The 14,161-nt window shown below is 33.1% G+C and overlaps 1 protein-coding gene and 1 long non-coding RNA gene across 2 annotated transcripts; one reads left to right on the top strand and one right to left on the bottom strand.

Moving 5' to 3' along the window:
- Positions 1–443: 443 nt before the first annotated feature.
- On the bottom strand, positions 444–1,509 carry LOC143231658 (uncharacterized). The gene has a single exon (XM_076466225.1). It carries the CDS (start codon positions 1,276–1,278, stop codon positions 889–891), a length of 390 nt encoding a protein of 129 aa, XP_076322340.1. The 5' UTR covers positions 1,279–1,509; the 3' UTR covers positions 444–888.
- Positions 1,510–6,077: 4,568 nt separating this feature from the next.
- LOC143231659 (uncharacterized) lies at positions 6,078–10,848 on the top strand. The gene is made up of 2 exons (XR_013017100.1): positions 6,078–6,218; positions 8,624–10,848. It is a non-coding gene; the product is annotated as an uncharacterized LOC143231659 (long non-coding RNA).
- The last annotated feature ends 3,313 nt before the right edge of the window (positions 10,849–14,161 follow it).

Below are 14,161 nucleotides of genomic sequence, written 5' to 3'. Positions count from 1 at the left end.
CATTCTACACAAGTTTCATCTTTGGGACTAATTATCCTTTAATATAACGTTCTTGTGATTATCTTGTTATTTTTATGGTTTGTGTTTTGCAGTCAGTATTGAAATTAATTCGCGTTTTATGAAACGTTCTTTAAAGATATTTTAAACACCTGTACCTATTAACAACCGAATTGTTATAGCAGTTAAAAACTTTGGAGTTTAATTTAAAACCTAATTCCAAGAGAAATCTATATTAATTTAATATTTATGTTTATTTTGTATTTAAACTGTGTAACATTCATCTCAATGTAAAAAAAAATAAACGCATTTGCTATTAATATAGTACGTAATGACTTATTAATTCCAACTTTTTTAAAAAGCATTTGGTACGAAAATTTTGAATTTTCTACCGTGCTGAGTTGAAGGAAGTCAACTTCATGACAACAAACAACAAAGACAAGATATCGCTAAAAGATACAATTTTTATTTCAGTATTCTGTTTTGTTCTCACTGTATTAAAGAATATTTTACGTAACATACTTACAATGTAAGTATTACGTTACATAGTTCTGCATCACTTATTTCACTAACTTTACAGAACGTATCTTGACTAACATTTGAAGTGACCTGTAACAAAAATCACACTGATTTAATCATACTACACTGCTTACCGCAAATAATAATTGATTATATTTATATATATAACACACACACTAATATATATATACATATACATACAGCTTCGAAAAATAGTGAATACCAAAAGCCTTAAATCGTTTAAACGATTAAAATCAACCCATTCGAATGTCCATAGTAATTACATGCCTTTTGGTGCAAGTCGCACACAGTTTCCTATTCTTATTTACATATATATATACAGAATCCAAGAAGTTCATTCGAGGCAGCTCACTAGCTTGAAGGAGTTACATTATCTTTACAAGTTTCAGGAGAGGAATTAGATCCGTCACCAGTCTCAATTTTCAATTTTCTCTTCAGCTTGTCTACAAGTCGACTGTGAAACTTGTTCAAGGAAGAATTAGATGCCGATTTGGGAGAATGGCTTTCTAGTGCACACTGCGAGCTACACCGGGGTTGCTGTTCCCTGGACTCACCTTTCAATTGTTCAATATTAGCCATTCGCTCCTCTACATCACTCTCTGGGGAACATGACAAACTAGGCGTGGCAGATTCAGTTCTTGTTCCTCGTCTAGACCGAGGTTGACTACAAGTACTGCCCCGTCTGGATCGACTCGGATATATTTCGTATTCGCTTCTGACAACAGGCATCATAAAAGCCATTGTTATTTGTACGTTAGGCTTAATGGTTTTAAAAAAAAACGTTACTTCTCTTCAATACGACGTGTATCTCAGAACTTGTCTATAGACTCAATCGTTAAAGTAACACACAAGAGCTATAAAAATAACCAAACTTTAAAGAAATTTCTTTCAACACAAACGACAAGGAAAACCCAAAGTGAATGAATGACGCACGCAGTGACCCACCAAGTTATACACAAACTGAAAGTATGTCACGTGACGTAAACTTGGAAGCGTGCCAGCATTATTGGTGGTGTGGCTAAAGTCGCTTCCAATTGGCTGCATGACGTCATGTGTACGTTAACACGTACAACAACTATGTGTTATATTATTAGCAAAAAATCTTTCGATTAAAATATTACCTTAAGAAGTTTTACAGTAACTGGAATATTTGCTGTGCTGTAACATATAAAAATAATAACCCCAAGCAAGTTTGCAAGAACTTGTTTAGATTCTTACAAAAAGTGTGAACGTTTCGTTTTTCGACCCGACGATTCATTACGACATGGAAAATTCCGTTGAAAGCTCTTGAAGCGAAGGTTGTTAGTAGGGTATGAAGGCGTGTAACTTAAATATTTATCTTTGTTAAGTATACATGGAAATCTCTTCTCAAAAGTCAAGGAAAAACTAATAAAAGAATTGATATTTCTTTACTTATCTATATGTGTCGCTATATATTTTATAAATTTACAGAACTGAAGTTCTTTAGACATCAGAGAAATTCTAGCAAAATGTTCTCCTATTGATATACGTGTGTTAGTGTAAATATAGATATATAATATTGTTTATTTGTAAAGATAGTCAAGGTATTATTGACTTTAAGATATTCTGCCTAACAGAGAGTCCCTCGCTGGTACAACGATAAGTCTACGGACTAACAAAGCTAAAATCAGAGGTTAATTCCCTTCGGTGGACTCAGAAGATAGCCCGATGTGGCTTTGTGTAAGAAAACACACACACCCTAACAGAGGTGCTAAAAACCAATATAAGAAATGATAATTTCTTGTACATGTTGGAACCACGTATTTGATTGCTGTTGTACTAAACGATCTTCAAAGCAGAAAGCCATATAATAAATACTTAAATAACTTGATTACAGTCTTTGTGACAATGTCAACATCCAATGAGATTTAGTCAGGAAACCTTAACTTTCTACTTATAACATCAGAAACAGGTGCGTATCACTCCCATGGGTGTTACACCACTTCTACCACTTTCAGTCACTGCATGTTTCTTTTGATATATAAGGAAACAACAGTGTAAAACATCTAGGTAACTCGGAGTATTATCATTTAAAATAAATAGGTCTAAAATAGCGATATTTTTAAATAGTATGTCATGGGCCCCACAGGAAAGTGTTAACATGGTTATCCCACTCCCTCGGCCCGGCATGGCCAGGTGGGTTACGGCGTTCGACTCGTAAACTGAGGATCTCGGGTTCGAATCTCCGTCGCACCAAACATGCTCGCCCTTTCAGCGGTGGGGACGTTATAATGTAACGATCAATCCCACTATTCGTTGGTAAAGGTGTACACCAAGATTTGGCGGTGGATGGTGATGACTAGCTGCCTTCCCTTTCGTCATACACTGCTAAATTAGGGACGGCTAGCAGATATAGCCCTCGAGTAGCTTTGCGCGAAATTAAAAACAAACCAAACCAGCCGTCTTGAAAATACATTTTAACTTCAAGTAGATTTCTCGTCATCTCTGTTGTCAAGAGGAGAAGGTTTATTTGTTTCTTTATTTTTGAATTTCGCGCAAAGCTACACGAGGGCTATCTGCGCTAGCCGTCCCTAATTTAGCAGTGTAAAACTAACGATAAGGCAGATAGTCATCACCACCCACCGCCAACTCTAACAGTACTCCTTTACCAACGAATAGTGGGATTGACCGTCACATAATAACGCCTCCACGGCTCGAAGGTAACAATGAGCATGTTTGGTGCGACGGGGCCTCGAATCTGCGACTCTCAGATTACGAGTCTAACGCCTTAACTCACCTGACCATGCTGGGCTAGAGGGATTAAAAAGACCTATTTCACATTCCAACTTTACAAAGAGGTGCTAAGCCTGATAAATGGTGTATCCATAAGTACAGCCAGAGGGAGGATAACTGACCCCTCTAACACTGTTATCCTGGATAATCGTTATAAGCCAGAACGTTGTATAAATTATATATATTAAACCCTCAACCATGTAAGTTTTTATTAGAACTACGTGATTTGAATATTTTGCTTCGATTCGGAATATATCAAATATTATTTTGACTACGACACTGGGTTTATCCTAAATGACTCATAGGTTCCCAAGTTTCCTTTTATACTAGGGTGTATTTAACCACTCACTATGTACGTGGTTTTATTGTTTGAAACATTTGGACTGGAATGAACCAGATTTGTATATATTCCATATTAATAGTTTGTATTTTTTTTTTAGTTTAAGTTTCTTACTCGGTGACAAAGAAGTTATGGTCTTTCTTCTGGAAAATATTTTACGATAGGAAACAAAAATTCACAAATACGTATATTGTACTAGTAGATTATGAACCTCTGTCGAACAGACACGTAACAATAGTGTCATAAAGGTATAATGAAGTTAGATTTCTCGTGTTAAGTGGAAAACCAATAATGTTCGTTTAACACTCCTACGAAAAGTGGGGCCTAATAGGCCCCAGAGCAACTTGAAAGGTTATTAATATTAGGCTAATAATTTTGTATTTAAATGAAATTGCCATTTAAATCCATTAATGAATGGATTAACGAGATTCCCACTGTCCCTATCTACTATCTAGCGAAACCACAGCCAGGGGAACGGGCTTGGAGAAATCAGGACTAGAAACGTCTTTTTGTAGGAGTGTTAATAACTTATGGATCGGGTTTACGTCATCTTATCCAGTGTTTCACCAAAACAAATACTAACAGAATATTCACGAGCAATCTGTAACAGTCATTTGTTGTTGATTTGTGTTAGTGGTTCGTGACAGTTTAGGGAGACAGTATGTGGATACCTGATATCGAAAAGGTTAAAATACAACGTGTGTGTGTTCTTATAGCCAAGTCACATTGGGCTATCTGCTGAGTCCACCGAATCGAACCCCTGATTTTAGCGTTGTCAATCCGTACATTTACCGCTGTACTAATATTGTTCCGAAGATTGTGCATGACTTCCCACAATTCTACCTGATTGGCTGGCCATTTTTATAAATTTAGCTTACACGTATCCCATAAAACCTCAAGAGTTTTCGAATCTCCAAGACGAAATCGTGTTTGTGAGTGTTCTATCTTTTACCGTCAGGATACACAGAATTATTCAATACGCCTGCGATATATAAACACGTGTGTGTTATCCAGTACTAATTTGGTCTCGCTTGGTCACCGGTTTTGGAGCAGCTACACGTCCAGAGAGACCACAAGTAACATTCACACTAGTATTTACAGCGTCGTCAAAATCCGTTATATCCGTTTATCTCGTACGGAACATTTCCTGAGATACTTATAAATACTTTTATACAGTTTCGGTTTTCCATCTCGGCTACTTTCTTTATTAACAGAGATAGTTTCACCCACTCTGTTTGAAACATGTTTTCCGATACTCCTGAAACAATGAATATTGTCACTGTTTTCTGGTTGTTGTTTTTTCCAAAGATTACAGTTACTAGCCAAACCTTTAGTTTCTACACGTTTGTCGTAAGTTATTTGGACCTTGGGAGATATACCCGTGATACTACTGGGGACAGTATGACTACCTGTAGTTTATACATTTTATACTGATATGATACTTTCTCACTGACTAAAAAGGTGACATTTCCGTAGGATCTGTCTTTTATATGGTTTTCCTCACAGTTGCCATGATTATTTCCATTACATGTGATTTGTTAAACAAATAGTTGGTCATAAATTTAACTGATGTGATATATAGAAGGTATCTTGGCATAACTTGAAACATTAAAAGTGGCATCAGACCAAACAGATTACGTTTTAATGTAAATACAGAAAAATATTTAGAATACTTATAAATGGCCAGTTAAAGAAATCAACTAGTAAGGATAGAGCGACATTAACTGTAGTGGAACAAACATTGCTGTATTAACTGTAGTGGAACAAACATTGCTGTATTAACTGTAGTGGAACAAACATTGCTGTATCTTTCATTGTGTCCAAAGACAGATGAAATTTATTACTGAAGATATATTTTATAAGCATGCATTAAAACTGGAAGTAGGAAAACAAGATAAAAGAGGAATTGATACTGTAGATATTACGAACATCGGTAGAGTTCATGTACATAAACACTGTAACACTTGAAAGGTTCGTGTTTTAATCCCCTAACTTCGTTTTTCAGATCGTATTGTCAAGTTGTTAGTGAATGATATATTATCAAGCAACATGAACAGCTTTCATGTACTTACAACTCTACTAAGAAAGTAACAGTTATCTTAACAAATCTTAACAATATACAAACAATATATTTCGAGATAAACTAAGTAGAAACAACTTACAATATACAGTTTTCAGTCGGCGGTAAATCTATATCACGTGTTATTAAACTAACCATTACCATTCAGTGGCAGTGCCAAGGAGGGAGAGGCTTGGGAGGGGGGGTCAATCACCCCAATGAGACAAGCCCCCCAATATTGTTACCTACATATATTCATAAAATATGGAAAACACAATCGTCGTTGTTGCTTAACAATTAACATCAAAGAGACACAGATCTGAAAAACTCAACGTCTTTATTAAAACGGAAGTATGTGTCATGCGTCCCATAACAACGTACTGAATGCACTAAAACTCATGCTCTGTACTGCCGCTCACTGTGTAATGCCATTCTATCTTGAGCTTTGACGAAGATTAGACAACCACGTTGATTTCAAGTTACAACAGATCATCAGGGATTTTACTTGATAAACCAAAGTATTTACAGGTATTTACCCGTTAATTTAATTTATCCTTTATTGAAAAGTAAAACATAGCATGCATGTATAAGTGTATTGTGTATAGGTCAAAACTATGAAGCATTTCTAGTTTGTAATAATGAATTATTAATCACAGTATGAGTTTCCAATGTAAACTACATTGAAAACGCAGTTCAAAATAGCACACCTTTTTGAATTGTACCTTGGTATTTACATTATTATAATTTACCATCTATACTTCATATTGATGGCATTTTGGGAAGCCCCTCCACAGTTTACCTCAGCCCCCCTCAACTCCCCCAACGAAAATATCCTGGCGCCGCCACTGTTACCATTTATATAACTTTGTTACTTAAGTTGAAGTTAACTACATGATAAAATACTTTTGATGCTGAGATATACAGTGAGAGAGAATAAAAATGTGTTGTTATCAATGTTCCATTGCTTTGTACAAAGATATCACCAACACGCACTTACTGCTCTCTTGTTCGTTGTAATTTTGTAATACATTTACACAAGAGCTTGTATTCCACATTCCAACCATCTTCATGAAACAACAAAACAGATGCCTTTAAAAAAGTTCGTACTGTGTTTTATTTGGCTTGAAATGAATAGAAATATGTTGAAGTTAGTGAAAAATTACAATGAAGTAATATGGTACAAATAGTGAAAAATTACAATGAAGTACTATGGTACAAACAGTGAAAAATTACAATGAAGTAATATGGTACAAATAGTGAAAAATTACAATGAAGTACTATGGAACAAATAGTGAAAAATTACAATGAAGTATTATGGTACAAATAGTGAAAAATTACAATGAAGTATTATGGTAAAAAATAGTGAAAATTACAATGAAGTACTATGGTACAAATAGTGAAAATTTACAATGAAGTACTATGGTACAAATAGTGAAAAATTACAATGAAGTACTATGGTACAAATAGTGAAAAATTACAATGAAGTAATATGGTACAAATAGTGAAAAATTACAATGAAGTAATATGGTACAAATAGTGAAAAATTACAATGAAGTAATATGGTACAAATAATAGGATACAGTTTAACAGCCTTAATTTCAAACCATCACACAGACTTCAAGTATAGTGCAGTTCTCTTAGTAATGTAAGTTAGGAACTTGACAGATTACTGTATTGTACGTAGCTGGAGTGGGACACGCCCTGACTGTGCCTCCAGTTATGTACAAGAAGTTTTATGATTAAAAACCCAAGATCATTCATTTTTACCTGTTCGAAAAGACTGCTGGAAATTTGAACCAGATTAATTGATGAAACCTTCCGGTCTTTCCTCAACTAAAGACAGAAGATGTTCTCGTACTATTATAGAAACATAAAGATTTAATCGATACTTGATGACGCTATATAATTAGAGAATTGAAGAAAACAAGACAATCGTACATTTCACAAATATACCATTTATTAAAACCTGTACCTGATAATGTTTTCACTTGTGAAACATGGATACGAAGGCTCCTTTTCGTATTTATATATACTCAGGGGCGTAGATCCTGGGGGGATGGAGGGTATACATTCCCCCTTCATTTTAGGTGTGGGGTGTGGTGCATGCAATCATCCCCCCTATAGTTTGGTCTGCTGGATTGTTTTATTGCATCACAGGCCTACAAATTGTGTGTTTTTTCTTGTGATTCTCGTGTTCTTAACAATCGAATTACATAATTAGGCTTAGATGTAGGCTTTTTCAGTAGCCGAAATGTACATCTTTAATATAGGCATGCTTCTAAGCTTTTCGATCTAAGCGATAGTTTGTAAGTATCAGTCAGTAGGCCTAAGTATACATGCAAGTATCGTGGCAACAAGATTACTCTGTGACTGCACAGACTGTCACAGCTTTCAGGTTTACGTAATCAGAGATTACAAATTTGTTAATTGAACAGTCCACATAAGTGGTTGCAAAAGTCCTCCCCCCATCGGGTGTAAAAAATCTACGCCCCTGTATATACTTATGTTGATAGGCAGTTGTCATCAACTTGGTGTATCTTTAACATGATGTTTAGGTATTACAGAACTTATGTATCTGAGAGCCAGAAACGTTTTCTTTATCTCTTTGTTTTATATGATTTAAAAGTCAGACACTAAGTTCCTTATCTGCGTTCAAACAACAGCTTTCATGTGACGTGCTATTGCACTAATGTGACTTTCGGTCAGTGTAGGTACTAACATGCATTTAGGGTTAATTATAAGTTAAAGGTCAAGGCCACGAAATGGAATCGTCTAAGTCAAAATTTTTCATGAATGGGAAATGAATATTTCTGTAAAATATATTTCTTCGTTTTCAAAACATCTCATAAATCTCATAAGTAAACTCCAAAAGCACTTAAAACATTTTGATGTTTTGTAGAATCGTTTGAGATTCATTCAAATTTCTTTTCCAGATCGTGTTCAAAGTCTTAACCGTAGAAGATCAGATGAATACATCGGAATTTTGGTAACACAGATTCAGATCTGAAGTACCCCCCGGCCCCTTCCCGTGTTGATACTGTTCAGACTTTTAGTTGTAAAATTTATGAACGTCCTGATTATAACTCATGTCTCTATTGTTCTTTACAACAGCAATTCAATGATACTTTTGCGCTATACGTCTGACTAAGGAACTCAGAGCCGATTGTTTGCATGACCTATAGAAGTTAAACAGTTAAAACGAGAGAAAACTGTATTTTGCTCACTTCCTTAACTGTTTGCATGAACTATAGAAGTTAAACAGTTAAAACGAGAGAAAACTGTATTTTGCTCACCTCCTTAACTGTTTGCATGAACTATGGAAGTTAAACAGTCAAAACGAGAGGAAACTGTATTTTGCTCACTTCCTTAACTGTTTGCATGAACTATAGAAGTTAAACAGTTAAAACAAGAGAAAACTGTATTTTGCTCACTTCCTTAACTGTTTGCATGAACTATAGAAGTTAAACAGTTAAAACGAGAGGAAACTGTATTTTGCTCACTTCCTTAACTGTTTGCATGAACTATAGAAGTTAAACAGTTGAAACGAGAGGAAACTGTATTTTGCTCACTTCCTTAACTGTTTGCATGAACTATAGAAGTTAAACAGTTAAAACAAGAGAAAACTGTATTTTGCTCACTTCCTTAACTGTTTGCATGAACTATAGAAGTTAAACAGTTAAAACAAGAGAAAACTGTATTTTGCTCACTTCCTTAACTGTTTTCATGACCTATAGAAGTTAAACAGTTATAACAAGAGAAAACTGTATTTTGCTCACTTCCTTAACTGTTTGCATGAACTATCGAAGTTAAACAGTTAAAACAAGAGAAAACTGTATTTTGCTCACTTCCTTAACTGTTTGCATGAACTATAGAAGTTAAACAGTTAAAACAAGAGAAAACTGTATTTTGCTCACTTCCTTAACTGTTTTCATGACCTATAGAAGTTAAACAGTTAAAACAAGAGAAAACTGTATTTTGCTCACTTCCTTAACTGTTTGCATGAACTATCGAAGTTAAACAGTTAAAACAAGAGAAAACTGTATTTTGCTCACTTCCTTAACTGTTTGCATGAACTATAGAAGTTAAACAATTAAAACGAGAGAAAACTGTATTTTGCTCACTTCCTTTTATTGTAAAACTTCATGAAAAGTTGATGGTATTCAAGAATGAGTTAATATGAATTTTATAAATTTTCTCACTGTTTGATATTAGTATTCTGTTAACACACTTATTGATATAAAACGGGTTTAAGGTATCAACTATCAGAGTGTAGGGCTTCTTATAAGCCTTAAACTGTATGACTTTTACACTCAGAACATATATTTTCGTCCCTAAAGAATATAACCAACCTACAAGTGGTTTCCCAAATTACACGTCAGTCAACCATATCGTACACGTGTAGTTTAAATACAACCGTTTATTTAACTGTAGCACCACATTATCTGTTCGTCAAATTATATCTGATTTGGCAGCTTATCAAACCGGATCCTCTTTAACTACCAAAAGCTAGACGTGTAACTTTTTTTGACATACGATAAGTAATATATTATCTTCTTATGAACGAGATAGTGACATTTAGTGTAAACTACTAATGTAAACACTTTTGGTATGACATAATCCTATCCTACAATGTAGAGTTCACACGAATTTTTTTTTTTACAGTGTAGCCTTGAAAGGAGTGAACTCAGCTGAGAAGTCAGTTATAAAGTACAATTATCACTTTAATTTCGTACATTGTATTTAATCACTAATTAAATTTAGCTCTCAATCTAGAGATATTAATAAATTTCTGAAAGCTACGTTTTCATTTTTCTTGTTATATTTTAATCTATCTATCGATATATGTATATACAGTATTTGATCTTATTCCAAACAGTTGATATCTGATCCGAATATTATAAACAACAGATATCGTTGTCCAAAGCAGGTTATAGATTGAGGTTATAAATTGGTGAAATGGGCAATAGAAGGAGAGATGAGTAAATGTAAGTGTGATTATTTATATTCATGTTAACTTTATTCAAAAACAAATTCATCAAGTTATAAATAGGAAGATAAACAGTACTTTTAAAAACAGTAAACTAGTTTGGACTAATTACCAACCTCAAAATTCATAAACATTTCGAACTGTGAAAAATACTAAAATATATAATGAAAACGGTAAGGTTGAAAAAAGTGCTTAAGGTATCCAAATATATATCTTGAGGTATCCAAATATATATCTTGAGGTATCCAAATATATATCTTGAGGTATCCAAGTATATATCTTGAGGTATCCAAGTATATATCTTGAGGTATCCAAGTATATATCTTGAGGTATCCAAGTATATATCGTGAGGTATCCAAGTATATAACTTAAGGTATCCAGGTATATATCTTGAGGTATCCAAGTATATATCTTAAACTAGAAAGTGTAACAGTTGAACTAACAGGGCAATAATTATTTAAAGTGAAAGGTTATTTTGAACGAAATGCTTAAATTGTAATTTATATTTTAAATGTTCTATTTCTGTATAAATTTAAACAACTGGCCGACTAAGAGTTAGTGTATGTAAATGTCATGTTAGAAATGTGGAACATTGTCCTTTCTGTGTAATAAATTGTTGTCCTTTCTGTGTAATAAAATGTTGTCCTTTCTCTGTAATAAAATGTTGTCCTTTCTGTTCAATGAACTTTTTCTTCAAAGTTTCCCTTTTGGAACTTTAATGAAAGAGAAATACGAACAGTATCAGAAAAATACTTTATTAACCGTTTTAACACGTCTTTAAATCTTAACTAAAAGCTCTTAGGATTTAAATGTTTTAAATAAACATGAGTGTAAATAAGTATCATGCTACACATAATGTCTAATGAATTGAGTGTAATTATATACTAAGCTAAACACAATATCTAATGAATTGAGTGTAATTATATACCAAGCTAAACACAATATCTAATGAATTGAGTGTAATTATATACCAAGCTAAACACAATATCTAATGAATTGAGTGTAATTATATACCAAGCTAAACACAATATCTAATGAATTGAGTGTAATTATGCATCAAGCTAAACACAATATCCAATGATTTGAGTGTAATTATATACCAAGCTAATCACAATATCTAATGAATTGAGTGTAATTATATACCAAGCTAAACACAATATTTAATGAATTGAGTGTAATTATATACCAAGCTAAACACAATATCTAATGAATTGAATACAATTATATACCAAGCTAAACACAATATCTAATGAATTGAATACAATTATATACCAAGCTAAACACAATATCTAATGAATTGAGTGTAATTATATACCAAGCTAAACACAATATTTAATGAATTGAGTGTAATTATATACCAAGCTAAATACAATATCTAATGAATTGAGTGTAATTATATACCAAGCTAAACACAATATCAAATGAATTGAATACAATTATATACCAAGCTAAACACAATATCTAATGAATTGAGTGTAATTATATACCAAGCTAAACACAATATCTAATGAATTGAGTGTAATTATATACCAAGCTAAACACAATATCGAATGAATTGAATACAATTATATACCAAGCTAAACACAATATCTAATGAATTGAGTGTAATTATATACCAAGCTAAACACAATATCTAATGAATTGAGTGTAATTATATACCAAGCTAAACACAATATCTAATGAATTGAGTGTAATTATATACCAAGCTAAACACAATATTTAATGAATTTAGTGTAATTATATACCAAGCTAAACACAATATCTAATGAATTGAATACAATTATATACCAAGCTAAACACAATATCTAATAAATTGAGTGTAATTATATACCAAGCTAAATACAATATTTAATGAATTGAGTGTAATTATATACCAAGCTAAACACAATATCTAATGAATTGAGTGTAATTATATACCAAGCTAAACACAATATCTAATGAATTGAGTGTAATTATATACCAAGCTAAACACAATACCTAATGAATTGAATATAATTATATACCAAGCTAAACACAATATCTAATGACTTGAGTGTAATTATGTACCAAGCTAAACACAATATCCAATGATCTGAGTGTCATTATGTACCAAGCTAAACACAATATGTAATGTTTTGAGTGTCATTATGCATCAAGCTAAACACAATATCCAATGATTTGAGTGTCATTATGTACCAAGCTAAACACAATATCTAATGAATTGAGTGTAATTATGTACCAAGCTAAACACAATATCTAATGATCTGAGTGTCATTATGCATCAAGCTAAACACAATATCTAATGATCTGAGTGTCATTATGTACCAAGCTAAACACAATATCTCATGATTTGAGTGTCATTGTGTACCAAGCTAAACACAATATCTAGTAATTTGAGTGTCATTATGTACCAAGCTAAACACAATATCTAATGATCTGAGTGTCATTATGTACCAAGCTAAACACAATATCTAATGATTTGAGTGTCATTATGTACCAAGCTAAACACAATATCTAATGATTTGAGTGTCATTATGTACCAAGCTAAACACAATATCTAATGATTTCAGTGTGATTATGTACCAAGCTAAACACAATATCTAATGATTTCAGTGTGATTATGTACCAAGCTAAACACAATATCTAATGATTTCAGTGTCATTATGTACCAAGCTAAACACAATATCTAACGATTTGAGTGTAATTATATACTTAGCTAAACACAATATCCAATGGCAGGACTATCTACATTCTACCCACTATATCGTTCAATTATTGTGGAAAATTTCTTACTTAAAATTCCCGAGTAGCAAGTTATGGTTTTAAGTAAACATTCTTGCACAACTTTGCAACTGATAACTGAGTTGTTGCACCGTGTTTATCGATAGGAAATGTCAAGGATTGTTTTCGCACTGTAGTAAACATTTCGAAATCCAGGTAAGTCTTACATGGGAAATCTGAAACATTAACTGTGTCACAATTTCACGAGATACCATATGTAAACACCATACACTACTTCTATATCAAAACCAATGTACAGGTTCTGAGATTATTTATGTTGCGTGTCGAGATAAATTATTCTTAAACAAAACTGTGTTAGTAGCTAAAATTCCGTATCCCTGAAATAGTACAGTTTGCTTTCAAATCAATGTCTTAACTTTGTTTTTTAACAGTTTCGCAAAACTCAACCCTATTGGACGTTTCCTAGCGACCAACCAATTAGACCCTGGCGACTTTAAGTTCAGATCAAGGTTACGTAAACAGTAACGTTAACCAACAAAGAGAACAAATGTCTCTAATCTGTAATTCTAAACATAGCCTGAACATGAAAAGATATATTAGTAACTTATAAAATGTCGTTTCTTAATTTAACTATCACAGTTCTGGCTTCTTGACATCTAAATACAGTCTCGACTGCACACGCTACACCTTGTGTATCTTTTTTCAATCATTACGTAAGTTTGTTTGTGTTGTTGTTTTTTTAATTTCGCGCAAAACTACTCGA

Source organism: Tachypleus tridentatus, chromosome 11 (assembly GCF_004210375.1).
Source record: "Tachypleus tridentatus isolate NWPU-2018 chromosome 11, ASM421037v1, whole genome shotgun sequence".
Lineage (NCBI taxonomy): Eukaryota > Metazoa > Arthropoda > Merostomata > Xiphosura > Limulidae > Tachypleus > Tachypleus tridentatus.
This window is presented reverse-complemented; position numbering and strand designations above follow the sequence as displayed.